Below are 24,957 nucleotides of genomic sequence, written 5' to 3' on the forward strand. Positions count from 1 at the left end.
TTTGAGTCCAATGCGCAGGTCACATGCTAGCTCAGTTCGCAGAAAGCCCGTATGACTGGTTCACAGGATTTGCAGCAGTCGATTCAAACGCTGTCCCGATCACATCAGGATTTTGAATTCAGTGCATGATATTATATACCCACTGTAGGTAAATGAGGGCTTACTTCTACGTTTTATCAAAGGTTATTAACCAGAATTCTATCGAAAATTAGTCTTATAGTATTCGGTATGTATGTTTATAAATACTTTTTGGTTTGCATGGGTCCGTCATCCTACTTACGTTTGCATTATATTTATTTATTCTAATATCATTGTTTGAATCTTTCTCCGCATACCATCGCCCAGAATTTCAAAACGTATTTAATAATTGTAATTTGTGAAATCATGGTGGGTGCACTTATAATAGAATATGTTAAGTTGTTGAAATACACCAAATAAACTGTGCGCATGTCATACACTTTTGAGTTCAGTAGAGTTTTTTCAGGAATTATTATAACTCAGCCATTCAGAGCGTATCACAGATCTTTATTTTTCGTTACAGCGAGAGAGCAGGGTATAGGCAGAGAAAGATAGAATGTAAAAGAAAGACAATACACATTTTTCAAAACAAAATCTTTCTTAGCGATTGGTTTGATAGATAGAGATTCTTTAAAATGATCGGCGAAACATGATGAAATAAACACTTTACAGCATGTTTGAAGTATTAAGCTTTTCAACATTCCCACATAGAATAAAATTCACGGAGATCCTACTCTCTCCTGTTAATCTTCAGAAATCAGCAATTTAAAAACCATTTAAATTTTCACTTAAATTACTTTTAGTCATCAAATTAGGTGTTTATCAAACTTTACATTAATATTATATATATAAGATATATATATATATATATATATATATATATATATATATATATATATATATATATATATATATATATATATATATAATATTAATGTAAAGTTTGATAAACACCTAATTTGATGACTAAAAGTAATTTGTGTGTGTGTGTGTGTGTATATATATATATATATATATATATATATATATATATATATATATATATACACACACACACACATTGTTATATGGACACAAACAAGTTTTTACTTATGTTATTTGTTGATGGACATATTCACCAATCCTTCAACTACAACAGTAACTGTTGATTGCAGCCTCTCAAAAAGGGGTTTTGATTGTGTAAAGCGTTCATCTACTGACTCATGCCCTGAGTTCAAACCCAATGACTATGAACACAAAGTTTCTCTCAAGCGGAGTGATTTTTTGGAGCCTACCAATTTTTCCTAAGAAATTTCAAAGTGGAATAATAGCTTTATCTCTGACCCACCGCCAACAATTAAATGAGAAATTATATAGGTTTCATAGAGCTTACTGAGGTAAGTTTTACTCTAATGCATTAAACTAACCTTACATTAGGGAAGCCCATACAATTATGTACGGTTCTATCGCGAATAAATCTATCTATCTGATTACAGTGGTTTCTTTCCTAACAAAAGGAATTGATTTAAATGACCAGGCATCAGTTCTGCAATGGAATATTTTAAATATAGAAAAGTCTCACTGGCATTGTTATGATTGTGAAGGTGTTTCATTCATTTTATGAAAGAAAAGTCCCTTTCAAATGAAAATAAAACTATATATCGAATAAATCTATCTATCTGATTACAGTGGTTTCTTACCTAACAAAAGGAATTGATTTAAATGACCAGGCATCAGTTCTGCAATGGAATATTTTAAATATGGAAAAGTCTCACTGGCATTGTTATGATTGTGAAGGTGTTTCATTCATTTTATGAAAGAAAAGTCCCTTTCAAATGAATTCTTGTATCTAGAATGGTGATTTTGAGAAAATAACTTATATGCAAGCCTCCACATAGTGACCAAACAGTTAATTTGTCAACATAAGTAATTTATAGAAGTATGATTTATGCATAGAACTTAATTTTTTAATGGTTATATATTGTGAATATTTTTTCAAAATTGTGTGGCAACAAGTGAATTTTTCTACCACAAAATGCTGGTAAATAGTATTTGGCGTTAATGGTAAGACAAAGGTGGGCATCGTATAATTTGCAGCTATTTCAGGAAACCATTAAGACTAACAAAATATTTGCTTGCTTACTTGACATTACTTGATATTTACTTCATTTAAGCATTTTACTTGAAAATGAAAATTATGACTTCCTATATTTAATTTAGAATACATTTCTGGTTCTTTTTTCTTGCAAAAAACAAGTGACCTTTTTACAGATAAATCAATCGAGTATTCAATAAGCACTTTCAGTACTTCAATGGTCAGACAGAAATTGACAACTACATTCATAAATGATAGCAAGATCGTCATGGCAACTGAGGATTATCTCAGACTAATTAAGGTCTCTACTTCCTGTCAATTCTTACCAGTTCCATTATCATTCTCAAGAATATAATGATGGACACTATAGAGAGTATGAGTCCTGGCAACTACGGGACTTAGCTCAATCAGCCGTGTGTCGTGCCCAGCAGCGGGAGAGGCAAGGCTTTCGTGGCTGTCATCTCATGAAACCGTTGCAAAGGAAAGCCGACAGCAGCAGGACAGAACATGCAGAAGACCAAATTAGTTAGAATAGGAATGTTAGGACAATGTTGGAGAAAGGAAAATTATAGGAGAGATTTAAGGGGAGAGGCAGAGGAGATGCCATTGAAGTAATGAAATCACTAATCGGCCTGTTTTATAGATTTTGAAAAGGAGTTTGATCGAGTGAATTGGGAAAACTCTTTGAGTATATTGAAGAAAATAGGAATAGATTGTAGGGACAGGAGGCCGCAACCTGAGCATGTCTCAGACTGCTCAGGTGCAAGTGGGCAACAGAGAGTCCAAATGGGCAGTGTTAGGAAGAGGTGTAAGGCAAGGTTGCCCATTATCACTGGTGCTGTTCAACATGTATGTGGAGGAAATGATTAAAAAGGCATGAGAAGGCCTGGAGGTAGGAATGAAAGTCAGCAGAGCAATCGTAAAATCTGTTAGGTTTGCTGATGGCCAAGCTTTAGTTTGTCAGTCAGCCAAGGGATTGCAAGCATTACTGAGTGAATAGGAAATTCAATGCGATAGATATAGGGTGACAATCAAAGTTAATAAAACAAAGGTTATGCAATTTTCCAGAAAGAAAAAGGCTACGCTGAACATTAAAATAGGGGGGTAAAAAATAGAGCGGGTAGAACAGTTTACGAATCTCAGAAGTGTTGTGGACCAACATGGTCGAAGGATTAGGGATGTAAGGAGAAGAATTTCACTAGGAAAAGAGGCTTTTACAAAGAGGTGGGAGTTGATGACAAGAACGTTGAATAAGAATGTTAAGAAAAGACTCATCAAAACTTTGATATGGAGCATAGTGACGTACATCCCGGGAATGTTGTTGCTGAAGCAGGACGATAGGTGTAGATTGGAGGCTTTTGAAATGTGGGTGAGGAGAAGGTGAAATGGACCAAAAGGGAAACAAATGAGGAAGTACTAGGTATGGTGGGTTAGGAGAGGGGTTTGTTGGGAGAAATCCATAGGAGGTAGGAAAAATGGATGAAAGAGGGAATGTTAGGCAAACGATGAAAGGGCAGGAATAGGATAGGGATGTTGGATGGGATGAAGGAAGTACACAAAAATGAAGAAGGACTTGATGTAGAGTAGGTTGCTGGATTGTGTTTTGTTAGAAGTGACAAAATATTTATTTGGCAGTTGTGTCCATGCAAAACCTACCCCATCCGGTAGATTACTTAATAATAATACCGTCACCATGGAATTATGAGGAATGCAAACGTTTCTTTGGGTGATCAACCCAACCTCCCTTTCTCTATTACTACCAAGGGAGGGAATAGAGAGTGCTTTTGTAGGTATACCTTTATTGTGCAATTTAAATTAGCCGGAGGTGGGGAGAGCCTGCACAATGGCAATTAATTGTAGCATACCCATAGCCTTTAAAGTAGACTAGTTAATTATAAGCAAATGAGATTCAGACTAAATAAAACCTTTGAAAATGTAAAGGGGAAGTAATTTGAAGAAAATAAGGAGGGAGATACAGGACAGGAGGGAGCTAAAGCTATCACCTTGGTAGATGTCACTGTGGTACATCACCAGCTCAGTTGAAATATTCCACTGACCAAAAGATAGAACAATGCATGTTTTCCAAAATGGTAACAGGAATTGCATCTGGAACATAAAGTCTGGTAAAATTTCATTGTTTTTGACATGATAATGAGTAGCTCCAGCTAAGTGGGTTAGGCCATCATACAAACCCCTTTCCTTCCTCAAACCAATTTGAACTCTCTCTTAAGTAGTCATTTATCTCCATCTACAAACAATTATGGATGTCCTCATTAGCTTTTCAGCTGTAATGGACATATCTCATCCATTTATCCTTTTTTTGAATGGAGATGAATATAAAAAAGTCTTATGGACAAGCTTTCATCCCCATAAATATTACAAATACAAGTAAGTGAAAGTGAAATACTTGTAAGTCCATGAAAACTTACCTTTTCATTCTCCAGTCTCTTATGAAATTCAGTAGGGATATTGTCTATTTAATCAGGCTTAATTGCCTTCATTTTCTGCCGTTCATTTTCTGGCTTGTTATCTAGTATTCATAAACCTAAGCTTTCCTCATTTGTCACAGTGCTTCTCAATTTTAGCTCAGTCCTAATACCTTAATCATGAAGTTCTACGAGGGTCATCCGGAAAGTAGTACCCGTTCGTGAAATAAAGACACAAAAGTAAATATTAACAAACATAAAAAATTTTATTTGAAAGAGGATACTTTAAACTACTTCTCAACATAATCTCCAAGCAAATTAAGGCATTTGTCATAACGTGTGACAAGTTTCTGTATTCCTGCTGCATAGTCCTTCGCCGCCAGCTCATTGAGATACGCGAGGGACCCATCTTGCACAAATTTTTGCATAATGCAGATGGTGTTTAACAATTTCATGAACAATTGTTCGAGAAACATTGGGAAAATGCTCACAGATGTCATCAATTGTGACGCGCCGATCGTTCCTCACGAATTCGTCAACTGAGCTCACCAGTTGGTCTGTAATGACAGACGGTCTCTCCGAACGCTCATCGTCGTGTGTGTTCCCCCTCCCCATGTTGAAGTTGCGACACCACCGCCGAACAGACGACTCGTCCATTACATTGTCTCCATACACCTCCTTTAATTGGCGATGAATATCACATGGGCGAACGTTTCTTGCATTGAGGAATTTAATCACTGCCCTCACTTCACAACTGGCGGCGTTCTCAATTTTTTTAAACATTGTAAACAATCACAGAAACAACACAGGCAATGCTAGCGTCACGCAACTTGGCTCAGAGAAGGCAGACAAGCCACTGAAGCTATCTGACCTCGTCCAGCGGCTACTCGCGTCGTCAGCACTTCATGCGGCACGAACGGGTACTACTTTCCGGATGACCCTCGTATGTTTTCTCAAACTTGCCTAGATATCTGCTGGTTTATTTTTTGTCATATCCTAAAAACAATAGTGCATATCATTTTTTACAATCCTGATGATTCTTTTGCCTCCCTGTATCTGGTCATCATTTTCCATCTCAGTCATTACTCCCGACACTGCTCTCATTGCTTACTTACTGCTCAACCAGATTTCCTTCATCATTTTAATTTTTCACCATAGTTTATTACTGAATTCTTAACTGCTCTCGCTTTTCCCTAATAATTGTGTTAACATTCATCCATTTCTTTTTCTCTTCAAACTTCCTAATCTCCTCTTGCCATAGTTCAATCTTTCATTTAAAATAAAATTACTATTGCTTGTTTTGTAGCTATTATTGCCCTTTCAATCACACAATTTATTAGCATCCAATGCCTCTATTTCAATAGTTGAAGTACTCTTCCATGCCTTCATTTGTATTGCTGTACACTTGGCTGTGCAAGGTTTCCTGATAACTGCGGGGACATAGCCTTCTCTACTCCCACGCATGTCACCTAACCCATTGTAATGTTCAGACCCACAATTGCTAACATTTTTTTATTCTTAAACTTTGAAGTTATAATTTTATAGGAAAAATAATTGAGGTGTTTTCTTATCGCCTTCCTCAATTTTTCGAGTTTTTACATTTAAATAACCACTTCATCTAAGTCGGATGTCTTTGAACCAGCCTCACTGAGGGAAAAACACTCAGGACTGCCTTTCAACTGGCCTGTATTTCATCTATGCATTTGTAATTCTGGGAAATTCATCACTTTTCCTGGAGTTCAAATATTTCTTACCACAGTTACGTAAAAGACAAATATGTTGGATTGGACAGGACTCTGAACGAATAATTTCAAGAAAACAGAGATGTTTATTAACCATCAAACTGATTACACCTACATATTCGACATAGTGGGAATAAGAAGGTATTCTTGTCATTCACCATGAGTATTTCAATCCTTAAAGTGGTTTACTGCAGCTCTATACTCATTTAATTACTATTCTCTTTATTCCCTGATAACATTCCTCATGTCTGACCTAGGTGTTAGTGTCTTGACTTCCCTTAAGAGATTTTTCCTTTTATTTTGAATGCTATTGCTTCGGACAAAATTCATTCATGTACTGAGATAAATTATTCACTTATAAATATTGTTTAAATTAATAAACAATGTTAAACTATCCATTCTTTATTAAAACAATCTCATATTTACACATTAAAATAGAACAATGAGATATACATATATTTTGGCACATTTTGAGGGAACATTAAACTACCTAGATCAAAACATTTTATTTACACTTTATGGCAATACCTTTATTATTACTGTACAGTAACATGCATTTATCAATCTACCTAGAGAGGAGGCCCTTCACAACCTCTGCAGTCAAGTATGCAAAAAAATGGCAGGTAGTTACTAAACTATCAGCCGACAATCTTTATAACAGGAAGTGTGATTTTGTGAGTTATTACATAATTTCAATCAGAGAAATGATTTCAAGGATATTTCATTTTCAATGAGACACACTGCGAAACTATTGTCTTGCCCCTTACTGAATTGACTTTAATCCTTCACAATTTTGCACAAAAATGTTAGAGCAATTCAAATAAAATTTCTCTCGCCACTCTTAAGTCATTTTGTCCACCTCTAACTGGAAACGATAGAAATTTATGCATTTCACTCTGGGATTTTTTTGACTATTTTATAACTATGTGCTCCAAAAATTAAATATGCTTTAATTGGAACATTAGTTAAGCATACTGTATGAAGCAGTGGAAGATTTTAGTCTCAATAGTTTGAAATATTAACAAAAACAATATAAGTTAGATGTATTTTTAATTACTTGAAATAAAAATGAATGAAACTAGCATAAAGTTTACTGCACAGCAGAAACTCACAAAATTGGAATACAAAAATCTAACATGCACAACACCTCACAATGAGAATATAAGTAGTTTTACGCAAAATCTCAATTTCACAGTAATCACCCTCACAACAATTAGGAGGGTAGCTATATGAAAGCTATTCCACTACATTTGATGATTTACATCCATTATACGACCATATCCAAATTATAAGTTTAGGATTTTAAATGGCCTTTCCTTAACCTTTCTGTGATCTTTTAAATTGATTATATACACTTGATAGCTTTGATATTTACAGGCCAATTATAAAAAGATTTTACAACAATCAATTTAAAAGTATGTAACAAATGAGTCAGAAGACAGTCGAGAGGACCATACACTGCCAAGCACCTTCAGTTGTTTTTGTTGAGGAAATCAGAGCAATCAAACTATCTAAATCAATTCTGTCACTTCATCTCTGTATGCCCAATGGTTTAAAGACTAAATTTTCATACTTTTTCACTCTATAGTACATAAAATTTGAATTCAAGAAAATTAGTTTTTCAATGTCATGTTAAAATAAAATCACTTAAAGTAAAGAAACCAATTTTGAGTAGCCTTAGGTGGTTAAAATTTTCTACTAGAGATCTCGAGTAGAGGTTCATCAATTTAGCTGAATTGAAACAGAGAAAGACATGGAATCATGAAGTGAAGGTTAACAGAAAAAGCTGCCATGATATATGAACATTTTCCTTTTCAACCTCTTTATACAGTAATAATGACAGGGAAAACATGAGTACTGATATAACATATCTTATAACATTATCCTAATGGTTGCTAAATCTACTAGAGGTCACCAAGTACAAAGTTTTTCCATGTTACAACAAAAATATCAAATGCCTAATGAAAAATATTTACATATACAAACTTCCCTGGAACTTAATAGGGTTTTGAATATTCTTTTCAGTCTACTTGTATTATAATCTTATCTCAATGCAATGAGTGTGTCTAGTGATAAGAAGAGAATCACCTTGGACCTGAATGTGTTAAATTCCTTGTGTTTTTAAAGAAAAAATAAAATCAATACAAATATATTTACACTAATTTTCCAAATATTTTAATAAAATCTACAAGGAAAAACTAAAGTTCAGACTTGAAATAAGATTCGAGGAAAAATTTAAGATTCAAATTCGAGATTTTGATTTAAGAGAGGGGATTGAACATATTTCCAGTTTTCAGTACAGGAAACAATTCAGAACAGCCATTTAATTTCTTGTAAAGGAAAAAATGATTTGCAAACGCATGGACAATGAAGGTCCTATCCATTGTCAACACATTCCTATTTATTCTTGAACCAGAGCAATAAAAACTAGGAGATGAATAGAAGTTGAGAAATGAGCTAAAATATATGATGAAAAATGTAATGGCAATTGAACACAGTCGTTTAAGAGTAATACCATTAAAACAACTTCAGGCTATGCCAAAACATAGTATGCCAGTGCATTTGTTACTTGGAACATTGGAAAAATCAAGAGGGGGGGGGGAAATATGTGAACATTTCCACAATTCCCTATTGTCTCAATTCAAACACTACACTCATTCATAAAAAAATTCAATATCATCTGGCATCAGAATTTGTTCATTTTAAAAGGGGCAAAATAAATTGTCACTGATTAATTAGGCAATATAAGACAGAATTATGATCAGTAATTTGAACTGCATTCATTACTAACACAGTTAAGACTGTCTAATGCACTTAACATGCACTCTGATAACCATTCCTAGAATACTCCTGCACTCAATCCCCAATATACAATTGTTTCAGCACCATTCAGGCAGTGTGAGTTTTCCCCCTTCCTCAACTTCATTAAGCTATGTTTTAAAAACTGTCTACTAGCAGTCCTAACTATGGCACAAATGAAAATACAACCTTGACTCAGGAGCAGCAATTAACTATATTCACTATCCAAGAAATACTGGAAACAGCTGCAGATAAGGGCACACTCTAAAATGACCAATATTGCTAGAAGTCAAATGGGATGTTTAGTGGATGCCCTTCCTAATACTTGAGAAGATCTTTTCATACATATTGGCATTGTGTGAGGTACTGTGGCAAGTTAATGTAAAACAGATAATGGTATTAACACATCAGAAAATGTTGACAGCGAAAAATATTATTCTCTCAGCAATCAGCCCACTGAGAATGGCAGAAAGGTCAATGGAATAACTGATAGGAAACATAAGGTGGGATCCATGAATTTAAATTCTGATGAATTTAATCATTAAGGACTCACCATAAAATAAAAATGAAAACTAATTTTCCACTTATTCATTTTCTTTCTGTCACATAACATGATCCAGGTTCCAACATTAAGTGCCTTAATTTTATGCTGATCTTTGCATTCAGTTTATTTCTCCACTGATCACCTTGCACATATATTCCCTCTTTGCAAGCATATAATATGGCAGTCAAAAGGAGAAAGTGGTCCCATCAGGTTAAATTGACATCAAAACTTTTGATAACTGCTAATTATGAAATGCATATTTTCTTTTAGATTTGAAGAATACCATTATGTTTATTCTGTAAGATTTTTCTATCTGGTAGGTTGCCCCTTCCTTATATTAAGTGCATAAACTGACATGAAACAGGCATTTAATTTGCTCTATAATTCAATTGTTTTCTCTCATGGGTTTGACTAGGTATTGAAAACAAACATTGGATATCACCAAGTCTTCTAAAATGTGACCTAAATGGCATGCCCACCAATTACAATTTAACACACAAAGTAAATAATTCAAAATAAAACTAAGCATATTAACAGATATCTCAAAACAGAGGAGAGATTTAAAAATTATCCATGAAAAATGTCAATGCATGAACCATGACTCGTTTTGTAGGCGTTTGTGGACATTGGCATTTTAGTGATTTGTAAAATTAGGGTTTGCATCCTGCTACAATGGAACAGGTTACAGCACACTGGCAACAAACAGTGCCATAATTCACAAATGCTATGAATTAATGTTGACTTTGCTGGGGCAAATGAACATTTTTCACTTGAAACCTGAAAATACTGGCCATATAAAAACAAGATAGTTTTAAACCAGAGTATCAAAAATACTTGAGAAAAAAATTGCAACAACCAATACATACTGAACTTATGCAGACTCACCATTAATAAACCTAATAGTTTATTTTATGTAACTATAATTAGTAGTCTTTTTGTGGAATGGCAGTGGTTCATCATTGCTAATAGCAACACAACAGTGATTGGGATATGGAAAATATGAAAGTTATTCATTGTTAAACAACTCAGGTAAAATGTATGCCCTTGATGCTGCCCCTTAAATGAAGCTTTAATGTACCTTTAGTCATTAAACTATTCAAGTGTATACAATCATTTACTCAGTACTCAGATGTATCTTTTAGACATAGTGCAAATTCAGGATTGCAAAATCATAAATGATTACATTACACACCAGTAAAAATATAGGCACAAACAACATTCAAAACAATATGAAAATTTAGTAGGAGATCTTGAGATACATAAATAATCTAAACTGTTGGCCAAATATAAATAGAACTAATTTACAGCAGGGAGTTCGGAGCTCATGAGCTAATCTGAGCTCATCACTAATAGCATCACAAAGTATCACAAAATTTTGGACAGTAAGAAAATGCTGAGAAAAAAAATCATACAACATTCTCAAGTCAACAAAATATAATTAAAAACTTCAAAATGTAATCCATTTCTGGTACAGTTACCCTCATTACAAAACATCATATATAATCAATCATCAACTATAATAGGTTTAACATTTCTTGAGTGCCACTCAATAAATACCCACCATTTCTTCAAAGTTTAGAAGTCTCTTAATTTAGTTCACCACAATGAGGAGTGTTTAAAAGTTAGGGTAATAAATAACAAAGAAAATAGCAAGACTGTTGAATCAGGTTTCAATTTCATGCACATTCATCCAGTATACCCGTAATTAAATGTACAGATCTAGGTACTTAAGATGAGTATTTCACTGACTCTTAGGGATAAATATTGAAATTTACTCTCTAAAGGTAAAAATATAAAATATCCATGAGCATTCATAATTTTATCCTTATATTATTGCAAATGACTATGCATACAATGATAAAGCTGTAAGAAAGGGCTAAAAGCAAGTATCAGCTCGTTTTATGACTACAAAAATTATATTGCATAGTGTCATTTCAATACCAGTCTATAAACTCTAATACTCTGCAAGGCATAAAGAAAAGATCTTAATTCATTTAATTATATGGGCAGTGACCTTTACCTTTAAGAGGAATTGCTGTGTAACTTATATATACCTAGGTAAATGTAATCTGCAAGTACACAAGCCTGAGTGTTTTTTGGCATTAGTAATGAAGATTTTGCCCCTATACTTATATGCCTGAGAATATAAGCATACATATGTTGATATTATTGCATTAGGAGGCCGCAGATGGCAGAAATCCTCAAATTCCTTCTTATTTCAATACATATATTTTGAAGATTGTTTTTTGTAATGAATAAATACAACAAAAATATGAATGAAAAAACTTTTTAAAAATGGCCATTTGTTGCCTTTGACTAGCACATCATGGCCCTAAATCTCCTAAATTGAATGGTCTTATATAGCATTCCCAGTTTGTGTACTTATGAAAAATTAAAAATAATTCAAATTATAAAAGACAATGTGATTACCAAGATTAAGGTATGTATGTAATATTTAATTTACTTATAAACCAAAGTAAAAAAGAAGAATGGTTTGAAGAAAATATCTTAATATTTGAATAAATGCTTGAAAACTTTAGCTGTCTATTCACCAGACTAATATCCCACGCAAACCTCATTGAGGCAGGAATACTTCAAATGACAAATTAGCCTGTACACAAACTAATGAAAAATTATGTTCCCTAGTGAACTTATTTCTTGTCTTTCAATTACAATCACACACTGCATACATTAAAATACAGTGAGACACTCCTAATCCAGGAACACTCATAATCCAGTGGGCTGCCAGATAGATTACGTGCTTGCTTTGATAAGTGAAAAATCTCATAGGTGACTGGTATTTTGTAACTCGCTGAAATGGATCACCACTCAATACATATTTTCACATTCAAGGTAGGAGATCATTTAATTTTAAACATATTTCATGAGGATAATATTCAATGCTAAAAAATTTGTTTCATATTATCCAACTTAATATCCTCCACTTATCCTATTCACTAATCCAAACACATTTAAGATCATAAGAAACTTTTGATTTGTTAACTGGCCACTCTAACCAGAATTAACATGAACATTTAATCTTCTTATACTGAGCTCACTAAACATAGTGAACTTCATTAACTTTTAATTGTTATTTCAGGCATATTAAATATAAACTTCAGCAGAGGATTGAAGTTTCATTATAAAACATTATCAATCATACAAAAAGTTGAATTGATATAAAGAAAGGATTCTGCTAGAACAGTGCAGTACTTGTTTAAGACATACTGTGTCAAATATTCAACAATAAATGGCATTGAAAAGTAAGAGGAACACAAAATGTTTTATGAAAAAGTGACACAAATAAAGGGACAATAAGAAGAAATATGAAATTAGGCTCAACCAATGATTACTAACTTGGGCTTGTGCAGTGGTCACCGCAGTGAATGTTTGAGTAAGGAACAGGTTAATCTGTTTCAGTCAGCAATGGATTTACAGTTCATCAGATTAAACAACAGAAGAGATACAGGAATTAAGACATGGTATATCAATTGAGAAAGACTTTCTTGAGTTATGGGAGCCGCTGGTAAGTTCATTGAAGAGTTTACAGAGTTGGTTACAGATGAGAACTTGGGTCCCACAGCAAAAAAAAACACATGAAGCAAACCCACAGCCGATTGTTTTTTTTTAATTTTTATAAAAGATGGTAACACAGAAAAAGCAAAAGCTTCAACTTCAACCCCCATGACATAACACCTGATGATAGCCGCAATCATGATTTGTTAACAAAGCGTGGCTTCAAAATTGTTGCATGGCACAAAAGTCTGTTTTCAGTTTCCATTAACATTTAAGTACTTATTTAATTTAATTTTTAAATGGTTTTTCAATTAAAGTATACTTATACTAGCCTTAGTTCCAATATATTATGATGATCACATCCCAAAGATATACCTATATTTTCTTTGAAGGCATTCAGTCAGAAATAAATAAATTTTACAATTGCTTATGGAATTAGAAGCAAGTTTTCAGAATTATTTGTGTCCATGATTAATAATGGAATACATAAAGAAAAATTATAAAAATATCAATTGAATACTTGATTAAAAAGATGTATCTTTATCCAAAAAGAAAAAAAAATTAATCTAAGGTCTCAACAATGTCAGATTAAAGATTTTCAATTGCATTATACCTATTCCATTTCAATCCAAAAAATAGGAAGCAAGTATTGGGGTTGACTAAAGTTTAGGAACAGTTTGTAGTCTTGCAGATAGGACTTATTGGTGAAATGAATTCCTCAACTTCAATAATATAAGCAAACTAAATCCTAATTCAAAGAAAATGCAGGAGATAGCCGCAACATTAACTTTTGACAGAGTCATCCACTAATACACATTACAATGGAACAATTTAAGAGTGTAAAAATCATTTGCCTTGACCCGGATGGTCAAGAGGAATGATTTTTACACTCTTAAATTGTTGCAAACAAAATCCTGAAGTAATATGACATCACTGCAAATTCTATTCACTCTGAAAATGCATAATGTATTATGTCAACAGGAAAATTATCATAGTATTTTCAAGGTAATGAATACTATCTAAAGCTTCAAATGATTCATCCAGACTTATATGTACAATGATTTAACTAGAATATTTATAATCCCATGGATATTCTCCATTAACTACAATCAATTGTTAGATAATTTACAACATTTTGAGAATGTATTTAACACTTTCTTAATTTTATAAAAGAGACATGTCCAGTCTACGTCACAATTATAATAGTCCCTTTACAAACATTAGGTCAGTCATTTCAAAGTCTAACATACTATACATTTCAATGCAATTATGTACACAATTTTCATTATATACATTAAATGGAATTTAAAAGAATTTTATTAAGTTTGTTAATGAAAGATGACATCAGACACAGAGAAAAGTTACTAAAATGGCTTATTTAAATACCATAACTATTCCAGCAAATATAAGGTTAAGAGATTAATAACTACAAATAACTAAGACTGAAAAATAATATAAAAATTAATCACCTGGTGCGTATCAGCAAATAGCGAAGATAAAGAGGAAATATGGAGTCTGTTATGGCCAATACAATGTCAGCAATAGTAAAACACTTGTAAAACTATCTATGCATATTTTCAGTACAATTCTACTTTTAATAGCAACAAAATGAGTCATTAAGGTTGATCACAAAATACCATTGATTTATAAAAACTAGATATCAGCTGTTCATTACAACAATAAACACATTTCATAATTCTGTTACTTTCAGCTATTGACTCACTGACAACAGACACCATTTTAACTTCGAGCTTTTAATGTAACATCTATGACATTGGCACTAGAATTTTTAAATTTAAAAGTTATTATTAAAATATATTAAGTTTTAAAATGATAAGATTGGAGATATAGGGAAATAAATTTCACCCTTGAGCATGAATCTATGGTGCAGATCTTTTATAAATGTCAACTATCATAGATTGTAAGTAGGACTTGCAAGTATTGCACAACAATACATAAAAGCTAGTATGGAAAAAAGAACAACAGGGAAAGTAATTTCCCACATAATAACAAGTATTGACTACACTTTTCAAATCTTCTATCAGGCCAAAAATACATACATTTTACAATAAAAATACTACATTGGCACTTTAATGATAAAAATCTATGCGACATAAGCACCTTAATAAAGAAGTCACTGGACATTTCCCTCTTCTGTTGGAACTATTCCTTGAGGTGGTTTCCACTTCACAGCTTTAGGATTTGGATATTCTGGCCTTTCAATAGCACCCTTTCCAAACTTTAGCTCTAGAAAATCCCGTATGTTATTAGGAGCGGGTACTCGTCGACCTATGAAGTCTACAGTTGACAGAGGGCGAAGAAAGTGCTCTGGAAATTCTCTGTCCTGTTAAAAGACCACAAGGAAAATAATAGAAAGGAAAGAAAAGTGGAATAGAAAACCCAAAAAACACTTATACAGACAACAAATAAGAATGCTCTCAGGACAAATACTCTTCGCAAAATCTTCTTAAGTCAAAATAAACGCAAATGAATATTACTTGTGCATAAATATGGGAATAAAGATTCATATTTTTGCTTATTAACAAAAGCATTGAAGCATGATTTTATACTAAATAAAGCCCACAGAATATAATGAAGATGTCATTGGGGTTATCAGTAATCCAAAAGGAAATTACAGGAAAAAATCAACATTTGTCATTATGAAAAGGTTTCCTTACATGAGACTCTCAATACTTGTGTAACTGCATCCACACTGTCTGATTGTACATTACATATATTTCCACAGGATATAAGTCACAGCAAATTATACCATATACTTATCTACTTTCATCCACAGTCCCCAGAAATTGTTACAACCCCAATTCCATTGATAAATCTCTTACCAACTAAACTATTATTTCCTCCACCATGGATATCGAGAAAATAAGTTGCGATGGGCTGTGGAAGACTGTGGCAGAGGGAAAAACCATAACCAGATGAGGAAAGAATAGGATAGACAAATTGGCTGGAATAAAGAGAAACAATGTACTGTCAGATGTCAATTTGTATTTTGCTAGGAGAGACAAGGGAATTGTTGTTCAGCCGTTTGGTAGCTTGTATCCATCCAAAACCTAACTTAAGTGGTAGATTACAGGTTATAATAATAATTATTAACAACTTTATATTGAATTGATATATTTCATCACAAGCACAGGGATATTAATTATTCTAATTGAGATAAAAAGTATTTATGATACAGTCAAATCTCGTTACTATGCCACCTTGCTTACTATGCCACTCTCGCTATTATGCCACTTTTGCTCGGTCCCAAAAAAATTCAATGCAAAATAAATTTACTAAGTCACCCCCAACTCTTGCTACTATGCCGCTATAGTCTGACTGTTAAAAGGCACGAGCCGTGAAATAGTCTGTATTCCTGTACAGTGGTCCATTATTACACTAACGTCCCAAAGGAGAAGCGACGAACTACAGTCCAGCTGTGCACAACATAACTCAATTCGTAGGTGCACAACAGTGGTGTGATTTTTTTTAAACTCAGCCCATAATATCAGCTCAGAAATGCAAGCGAACCGAGTTTCCGCTGAAGGAGAAAAAAGAGATCATTGATGCCACGAAGAAGGAGCCGAATCAGTCCAAGTTGGCCAGGGAGATTAGCAAGAAATGGGGCGTCGAAGTTAAGAGAGCCACCGTGAAGGGCATTCTCAGCAAGAAGGGTGCAATCCAGGCTGCAATCAAAGTTGGAGTTCCATCAAAGCACATGAAGTTGACACAGACTTATGACCCAAGCTTGATGAGAAAGTGCTCCTGTGGCTGAAGCAAGCAAGAGGACAGAATCTGCCTGTCAGTGGCAAACTGATGAAGGATAAGGCGATGAAACTGGCTGAGCTGAAGCACATCCCGGACTTGAAGGCAAGCAATGGTTGGTTGGATAATTTCAAGAGGCGCCACTGCATCACAATCAAGACAGAGCAGGGCAAAGCAGGAGCGGTGGATTCGCAATCCCTTCTTGAGTGGCAACAACAGGTTTTCTGGCCCTAACACAGGCAGGTCTCTGCAGATGGCGTCTTCAACCTGGACAAGGTAAACTCGATGGCGTGGATGACGGTGGAGCTTTTCGAAGAGATACTGCATGCTTGGGACGGACTACTCGACCAGCAGGGACGCCGAGTGCTGGTCTGTCTCGATAACCTCTCTGGCCACCCTCCCGAGCTCCAGCTGAACAACATCCTACTGGTCTTCTTCCCAACTAACACGACAGCCAATTCATAACCAATGGATCAAGGAATCATAAAGATCCTCAATTGCAACTACTAGAAGCTCCTGCTATGCCACCAGCTTGAGGCTATGGACGAGGGAAAGGAGTTCAAGTTCACGTTGCTCGATGCTCTACTAGTCGCCCGGCGTGCTTGGGAGCAGGTCAGCAAGTTAACGATCAGGAATTGTTTCACGAAGGCCAAGTTCATTGAAGAGATCCAAACTGAGGCACAGGATGCAGAGCTGCTCAAGATTTGGGAAGCTCTGCCTGCTGAAGAAAAGATTCACTAGAACGGGGAGATCGAGCTGTCTGACTTTCTCGAAGCCGACGAGTGCCTCGTGACTGGTGGGTCTTTCACACTGGAGGAGATTGCAGAGGAGATGCTGTGCAGTGTGGAGCTGGTGGAAAGCGAAGATGACAAGATAACTGTCGAGGAAGCCCAGCATGCTTGGAGCACCATCTGGAAGTTCATGAAACAGAGAAGCAGGAAGCCTGGTGTGATGCAAGCATGCAATCAGCTAGACAACGAGATGCACGAGATCCGCTGAAAGAAGATCCGCCAGCCGACGATTCTTGAGAGCTTTGGACTGATGGGTAACTTGAGAAATTGAAGCTGTTTTTACAAACCCTCGTCACAATGCCACTCTTGCTCGGTCCCTAAAGGTAGCATAGTAACGAGATTTGACTGTAGTTATGAAACTTGAAAGTAATGTCAGTTCACACAGGGCATGAAAACCCATTTCTCCAGTTTCTTATGAACTCTGATCCATGCATTTTTTTCTGCTACAGATGGCCATTCTATTAGTGCTATGAGTAGCAATATTATTGCTATGAGTTGATGCAGTGCTCACCTTATTGTTGCAGTGGTTATCAGGGGAGGCAACAATGCCAGTAATGTCATTTGCACCATTTAGGTAATATACTTGCAGTCGGGGTAGGATGCTAGGGAAATGAAGGAAGGGTTGAGAGAAACTTGGCATCAACATTAGCCTACTCTTAATGATAGTTGCCAGAGGATCCACAGTAAAACATCCAATCTGACAGGCATACTTACTTGAAGTGCTCTCCACATAGCACCCCAAGTGGGTATCAGGATATCAATTAAAAATACTGTCACTTCAGATATTGAAACCCAGGCCCTCAGGGGAGGAAGCCAGGACAAGAGCCACCACACCATCTCAAACCCCTTGCACCTTCTTTCCAAGTAAGTACAATTATATGGATTTTATGGCAATGGATTATTAAAATTATCTTTCACGACGCTGTCATTGTTATACTGGCCAAACATTCTTTAGGTACAGAAAATATGTACCAAGTACGGTTAAACTGTACACAATATTTTCTTCATCTGCACTATCCATATTAATTTTAAGCATCAGTGATAAACCACAGAAAATTCAACAAAAAATATATATCACTTGGAGGTACCCTAATTTGAGTTCTTAAAAAATAAACTGTAAATACTTCATTATTTAGAACTCACAAAGCTTAATAACATTCCTTAAAAATTATTAAAATTAATAAAAAGTCTTTCCAAACGGTCAAAACTTAATGACAATTATACATTTCTACACCAACAGCACTATTCCGTTACAATGCTATAGTGAAAGCTAGTCAGACAGCATCATCCAATTCTGGAACCAAGGTTTTTTTTATAATGATAGATTTCAATAGGAAAAATTCAATTTAGTTCTCTGCTAATAAGCTCATGGCTTAAGATTGAATGATCTCAAACCTGAATTGAATTCTACTTTAACAATGAATTCATTATGATTGTGTAGACCCTTGGATATTTCATATTTACAGGATTTGAGTGCCCTCATCACAGTTTTTTCTGAACTCTCCTGATGCTGAACTCCCTTGATGTCAGTAAACAATAATGCACATACTGCAATGACTCCCACATTATATGTCCAAGTGCAATGAAAAACCTTAAGAAAAATAAAAATTGTCATGTCATACATTTGAATATATCAAGTCAATTACTAGTATCATTCAATACCACATGAAATGTAAGTGACTGAAGTATTTGCTAACTCAGGAGTCATAACCATTGCAACTGATTGGTTTATTATTACCATTGAAATCAGGGTTTTCTTAAAGCCCTGGTGAATTGATTTGTAAACACTAAGGTACCCCTATAAGCATCACTCCTCTCCAGACCAGCCAGCATTGTTAGCCTCATTATTCATGATAATTTTAAAATTGAGAAGTCTTGCTGGCCGTGGTGGATAGCCAGTTTGCCAGTAACATGAGTTGGGCGATGTGGGGTCAAACTTAACCAGCAGTAACATTTCCATATCTGTTCATTAAATCATATCAAGTTGCTGAGTTACGAATTATTTAATTAGCAACCTTAGTTATTTTCACATGCAGTTCGAATCAAATCTGTAATATACAATTCATTTTCCATATATTACCTAAAAGAGATAACTTCAGGCGTCACTTTGTGGAAACGATACATATTTGCAAAAGAAACACTTGGTTTTTCCACATAACGTTGAAGTAAGTTCCACATAAAGTTGATTTTAGCGTGGAGTTTCTACATTTCGAAAGAGAAGGCCCCCAGTTGGACATTTTGGAACATATGGAGATATTGGAAAAAGCAAATTCTACCGGTAATATAGTGAACGATGTGCTATGCAACTCCCGGTCATCCCTCCTCAACCTTAAACTCCCAAACTCATTGTCCTATCTCTACTAACCCCAAGGCGAACCCACACCAGGCAACCCTTTCCCTACCATGCTTCCTTAACCTTCCCCGCCCCCCCCCCCCCACCCCCCCAGAGGCTCCGAGAAAAGAGGACCTAACCTTGACTCCTCCTTCACAGTAATACCCCAATCCCGCTCTTTTCCCTCCCCCACCATCTCCTCTTCCTTTCTTACATCCATACACCCACCCCACCTCCCCATTCCTTCTAGTATATAAAGAAAGATTTTGGCCTGTATTTCACCTGATGATGACGCTGAGCGTCGAAACCTAGGTCATGATTAAATTTTATGAGGAAAAACCAAGTGTTTCTTTTGCAAACATATATTACCTCTTCCAGAATGAATTATTACGAATAATTGCATTATTATGGTTACCTTATGATACAATATGTTCAGTTCTGTGGAAAAAATGAATGATATAAACCAAAGTACAAATGAAGAAAGGAATTTCCAAACCCTACCTTTCATGGATAGCTATGACGACTAAACTAAGTCATGTGAGATTCAAATAATGTCAAAGTGAGACCAAAAACAAGACATAACCTAGGGAAGAGTCAACTTGGAGAAAAAAATGAAATGCAGCAATGTCACAGATGCAAATGTAATTGTGCTAAATGAAGACAAAGACAGGATATATTATTGTTATTTGGTAGTCTAACATTTAAGATAGGTTTCAGATGGTTACAGATAGAACACCAAGGCATTTATGAGCCTGAGCTAACAAGACATACCCTAACACTTAAAATTGCAACACACCCTTCTTCAATTACAGGTGACATGTAAAAGGAACACATCAAAGAGTTGTTTAAAAGCCCAAAACCTTGGAGGGTGTCTTAATGAGAGATGGTAGCATAATGGATAAAGATGACACACGATTCTTTATCTTATTGCAGAATACATAACAAAAAGAGGCACAAGTTTACAAAACACCACAGGATAGTTGTAAATACTAATATTGAATGCTAATGAAAAAATATAGTAGTTAATTTTTCCTCCTACTTTCAACTATGCATTTTCTGGTAAAAGAATATTTATTCATAAAAAATCCAAGTTTTGACTATAACCAACCTATTTCTTACTAAACTTTACCTCCTTTTAATAAAACAAGTTTGCAAATAACATTCATAAAAAAATATATGTGCACTTAAAAACTTCACTCGTCAGCCAAAGATAGAATTCATTACTTTTAAAATCCCTTTGTAGGAAATACTGTGCCAGCAAATACTGATGCATAAAAGAAAAAATCAATATGATGTATGCAGTCATTACCTGAGGATGGGTTGGAAACCAAGTGTCTTTGGTCATAGTGCCATTTGCTGTGGGACGAAATGGGAATATATCCAAATGCAGACGGTTTGTTCCACTCCAATGGACACGGAAAAAATCACCTTCAGTGGCACGCTCCCAAACAAAGCCGCGATCATCCGTCACAGAATCTCCTCCTACTGCACCACCACCCTAAGTGAAAATACATTTAGCTTTGTTTGTTTCAATTGTTCATATTTTCCTCACACATCCATTCAAATGAATGGCATTATGTGCAATCATATGAAAAGTTTTACAGAATGACACAGTGCCACTATTTATTGACTTCCAGTTACCCATACATAAGTTCAGTTGATCTTTGCTATATGAAGAAGTGAAAATGGGTATTGAAAAAAGAACATGGGTCTTAAGTATGCTGATTTAAGTATAAAAGTATTAAATTTAAAATGGTATACACTCACTTTTATCACATTTAATGACCAGAATAATACTATTTCCTATTTAATGATTTGGCAAGAATCATTGTAATATGTATATAATTATGCAAGAAATATCGGGTAAATTGTATAATTTAATTTTTAAGGGTGGAAAGAGTGAATTACAGGAGAAATTAATTCAAATTGCTACATACTTTTGCTCCCTTTGGAGCAAGAAGCTTAGAAAGCCATGGGACACGAGCAATATCCTCTTCATACATTCCCACATCAACATCATGATCCCATGGGAGTAAGTCTCCTGTGCGGGCCGCTCCAAGTAAACTGCCACCTGCAAGATGTGCCACAATGAGAGAATATTGGATAAAAATGATCCATTGCATTCATTTTACTTAATAATTGAATATCATGTGCCATCTGTACCCACCATTGTTCTAATTTCAATAGGTAGTATTCACTTTTAATTAATTTATAATGGGAATATATGGAAACAAATGCATGAAAGCACATTACTATTTTCACTTCCTTTAAGATACTTTCATTTTTAAATATAATGAAGCCAAAAAATCAATATCTAATATGTATTCTACATTCCATCATTCAAACTCGTCTCTGATACATAAAAGCAAGGTTAATACTTTTATTTCCATGACCATTTATTAAGCTTATAGTTGTTGCTGAACTAATTGCACTACCCAAAACTAGTACGCTGAAATGAGAGTTTGAGAAGCCACAACATTTCAGTCAATTGCATGAATAACAAGGTACCAAGATGAACTCCTGGCTGAAAGAACAGGAAGTTGGGAGCACATGAAAAAAATAAAAATGGACACTACAGCATCAACTTGCCTTCCAACCAGAAGCGTACCCCTGACTTTCTTAAAGCTGCAAATGCATGTCTTGCAGTTGCACGAAGTCCTTCAAGACAGCATGGTGGAGTCCAGCGACCCTCAAATAGATATGATGGTGTATCATTTACTACAGTCGGGAAGCAACGAAGGGTGCTTCGGCTACACCCAAACCATTCAACTGTCGTTGAAGTCAGACCCGAATACTGGCCAGGTGCCCTCTTTCCACCCAGAGGATTTGGTTTATTTTTAGCTGAAGACTTTGGATCACCTGATTTTCCATCAGAACCACCTACATATACAACTTTCTTAAACCCAAAAACTTTGAACAAATTGGCTCTTCGGGCTTGCTGCAGGTCATTTGCTTTCCATTGCAAATGGTTGTCTTGAAATAATAAACGGCCTTCAACAATGGACGGTGTTGGATGAGGAAGCAAATGCACCTGAAATTATAATTATATGATAGCAGTAACTAATAATGATGTGTTTACAGCCCATTTTCAAGAAGAGCTAATGACGGTAAATAAAAAAAAATATTATACTTTAACCTGGTACAAGCACCGTTATTGAGAGTCATTGACTAGAGTTAAACTACTTCAAAATGTGATAGATTTGAAATTATTGATGATAAATCGTTTTACCTTAACTCCAATGGCAGCAGTCTGCATATAAAAAGAATCTGGAAATGGAAGCATGAAAGGATTTGGAAGTCTTCTTAGGGTTTCAGCCTCCACTAAAAGGAGCTGCTTGCCCTCAACTGCATCACACTCGAGCAAATTAGCCTTTCTCTCATAAGTCAAAGTCCATTCTCTACGGTTCATATTTATTAAGTAACAATGCGGTTTTCTTGTAGTCGGAAAAGGCAGAGCAACTATACTATGAGGCCACTTTTTCATTTCTAACATCATACTCTGAAGAGCAACTTCATTGTGAATTCTTGAAGAATCAGGAACAAAAAGTACATATTTAGTTTTTATATACCACAAGGGGTTTCTTTCTTCGAGGGATCCAGTAAGTTGCAACTCCAGGCTCAACACTTTAACATTTTGCGAAGTTGTATTACTTAACTGGTCTATGTTTAACGGTGGATATGGAATAGTGTCACTGACAATAAGGATATGGATGTTTGGAAACACAGAAACTACTGATTTTACGGTGGGAACGACATCATTCTCAAAAATCTCAAAATTCCTGATAACAACTGTAACAGATTTCCCCAGATGCTGCACATCTATATTGGGCGGAGGAGGGCTCTTCAAAGCATTCTTATTCAAGGTATTACTCCGATCCTCACCAATTATCGAAAGTAATTTCCATATGTATATCAACGCTAATAAATTTAGTATGACTATGACTATGGAGCTTAGTTTGGCGAGACGGATTCGCATGGTAAACACAGACTGAATCGGTCATGAGTATTACAGGGCTGTTGAACCTAAGCGAAATAAATCTTACTAATACCTCTCCTACTTTCAGTTAGGCTCCTTGAGACGTAGATGTTGCCTTCTTCAGTTATTCGTTCACTGCTACATAATTTTCGTAACTGGATAGTCGACATAAAACATCCCCCGCTGCTTTGGCTTCTATTTTCGAAGTTTAAAATTATTTACACTAGAACTATAACTGCGTATTATAGAAAAATAATCTGACATGATTAACATTGGCGTTTAAAAGCTGTCAAATTTAACCAGATGAAAACAACCATGATATTTTCGCATTTGCTTTGTCTACTACTGTGTGTTATCTGCTCGTAAGATGGCAGCAGTGACTTGTAGGAATGGGCGCCCAAGTTAAGTCATTCCCCGAATGCATAAACACCTGTTTCCTAAAAGGAAAAGAATTTATTCAGGTTTCCTGTAAAAATTGCGTTGCATAATTCTCCATACTGCGATATGATAAAGAATTTATTGTGGAAGATCTCCATTATAGAAAATTTCCCTTAGTTTTCAAAGCACAAACGACATCTTTAATCCTATCAGCTCTTCTCTTTAGGTACTCATATACGCGATGACCTAATTAGTGTCGAATTTAATCTATTTATTTTTTCAGCAAAGAATTCATGACTGTATTTCACATTAATTTACATGGAAAAATTTGTTTCGCTTTACGACAAAAATTCCGGAACTTACTTTGTTCACTGTGTGAGGTGCCACAGTGGGCTGCTAATAAGAACTCAAATCGAAATTGTGGAAATAATATGATTAATTTGCAATATATACTTAATACCGGCAAAGGTCCTTAGAGTAGGCGACCGAAATCCATTATTTACGCCATTTGAGATAGGTGGCAGAGCATAATTTGATAGGGGTGGGATTTTCAGGGAATTGGGGAAGAAGGGGGAAACTCGGCGTTAGCATTAGCC

The 24,957-nt window shown here is 35.1% G+C and overlaps 1 protein-coding gene across 1 annotated transcript; it reads right to left on the minus strand.

Annotated features, from left to right (window-relative positions):
• Nucleotides 1–13,700: 13,700 nt before the first annotated feature.
• LOC139685927 (ribitol 5-phosphate transferase FKRP) lies at nt 13,701–24,295 on the minus strand. The gene is made up of 5 exons (XM_071583062.1): nt 23,237–24,295; nt 22,597–23,038; nt 21,945–22,078; nt 21,317–21,505; nt 13,701–15,463 (listed from the first exon to the last, which is right to left on the minus strand). Exons 1-5 carry the CDS (start codon nt 23,981–23,983, stop codon nt 15,254–15,256), a joined length of 1,722 nt encoding a protein of 573 aa, XP_071439163.1. The 5' UTR covers nt 23,984–24,295; the 3' UTR covers nt 13,701–15,253.
• Nucleotides 24,296–24,957: the final 662 nt, after the last annotated feature.

The sequence above is a fragment of the Hetaerina americana genome, unplaced genomic scaffold (genome assembly GCF_022747635.1).
Source record: "Hetaerina americana unplaced genomic scaffold, ioHetAmer1.1.p SCAF_1, whole genome shotgun sequence".
NCBI lineage: Eukaryota > Metazoa > Arthropoda > Insecta > Odonata > Calopterygidae > Hetaerina > Hetaerina americana.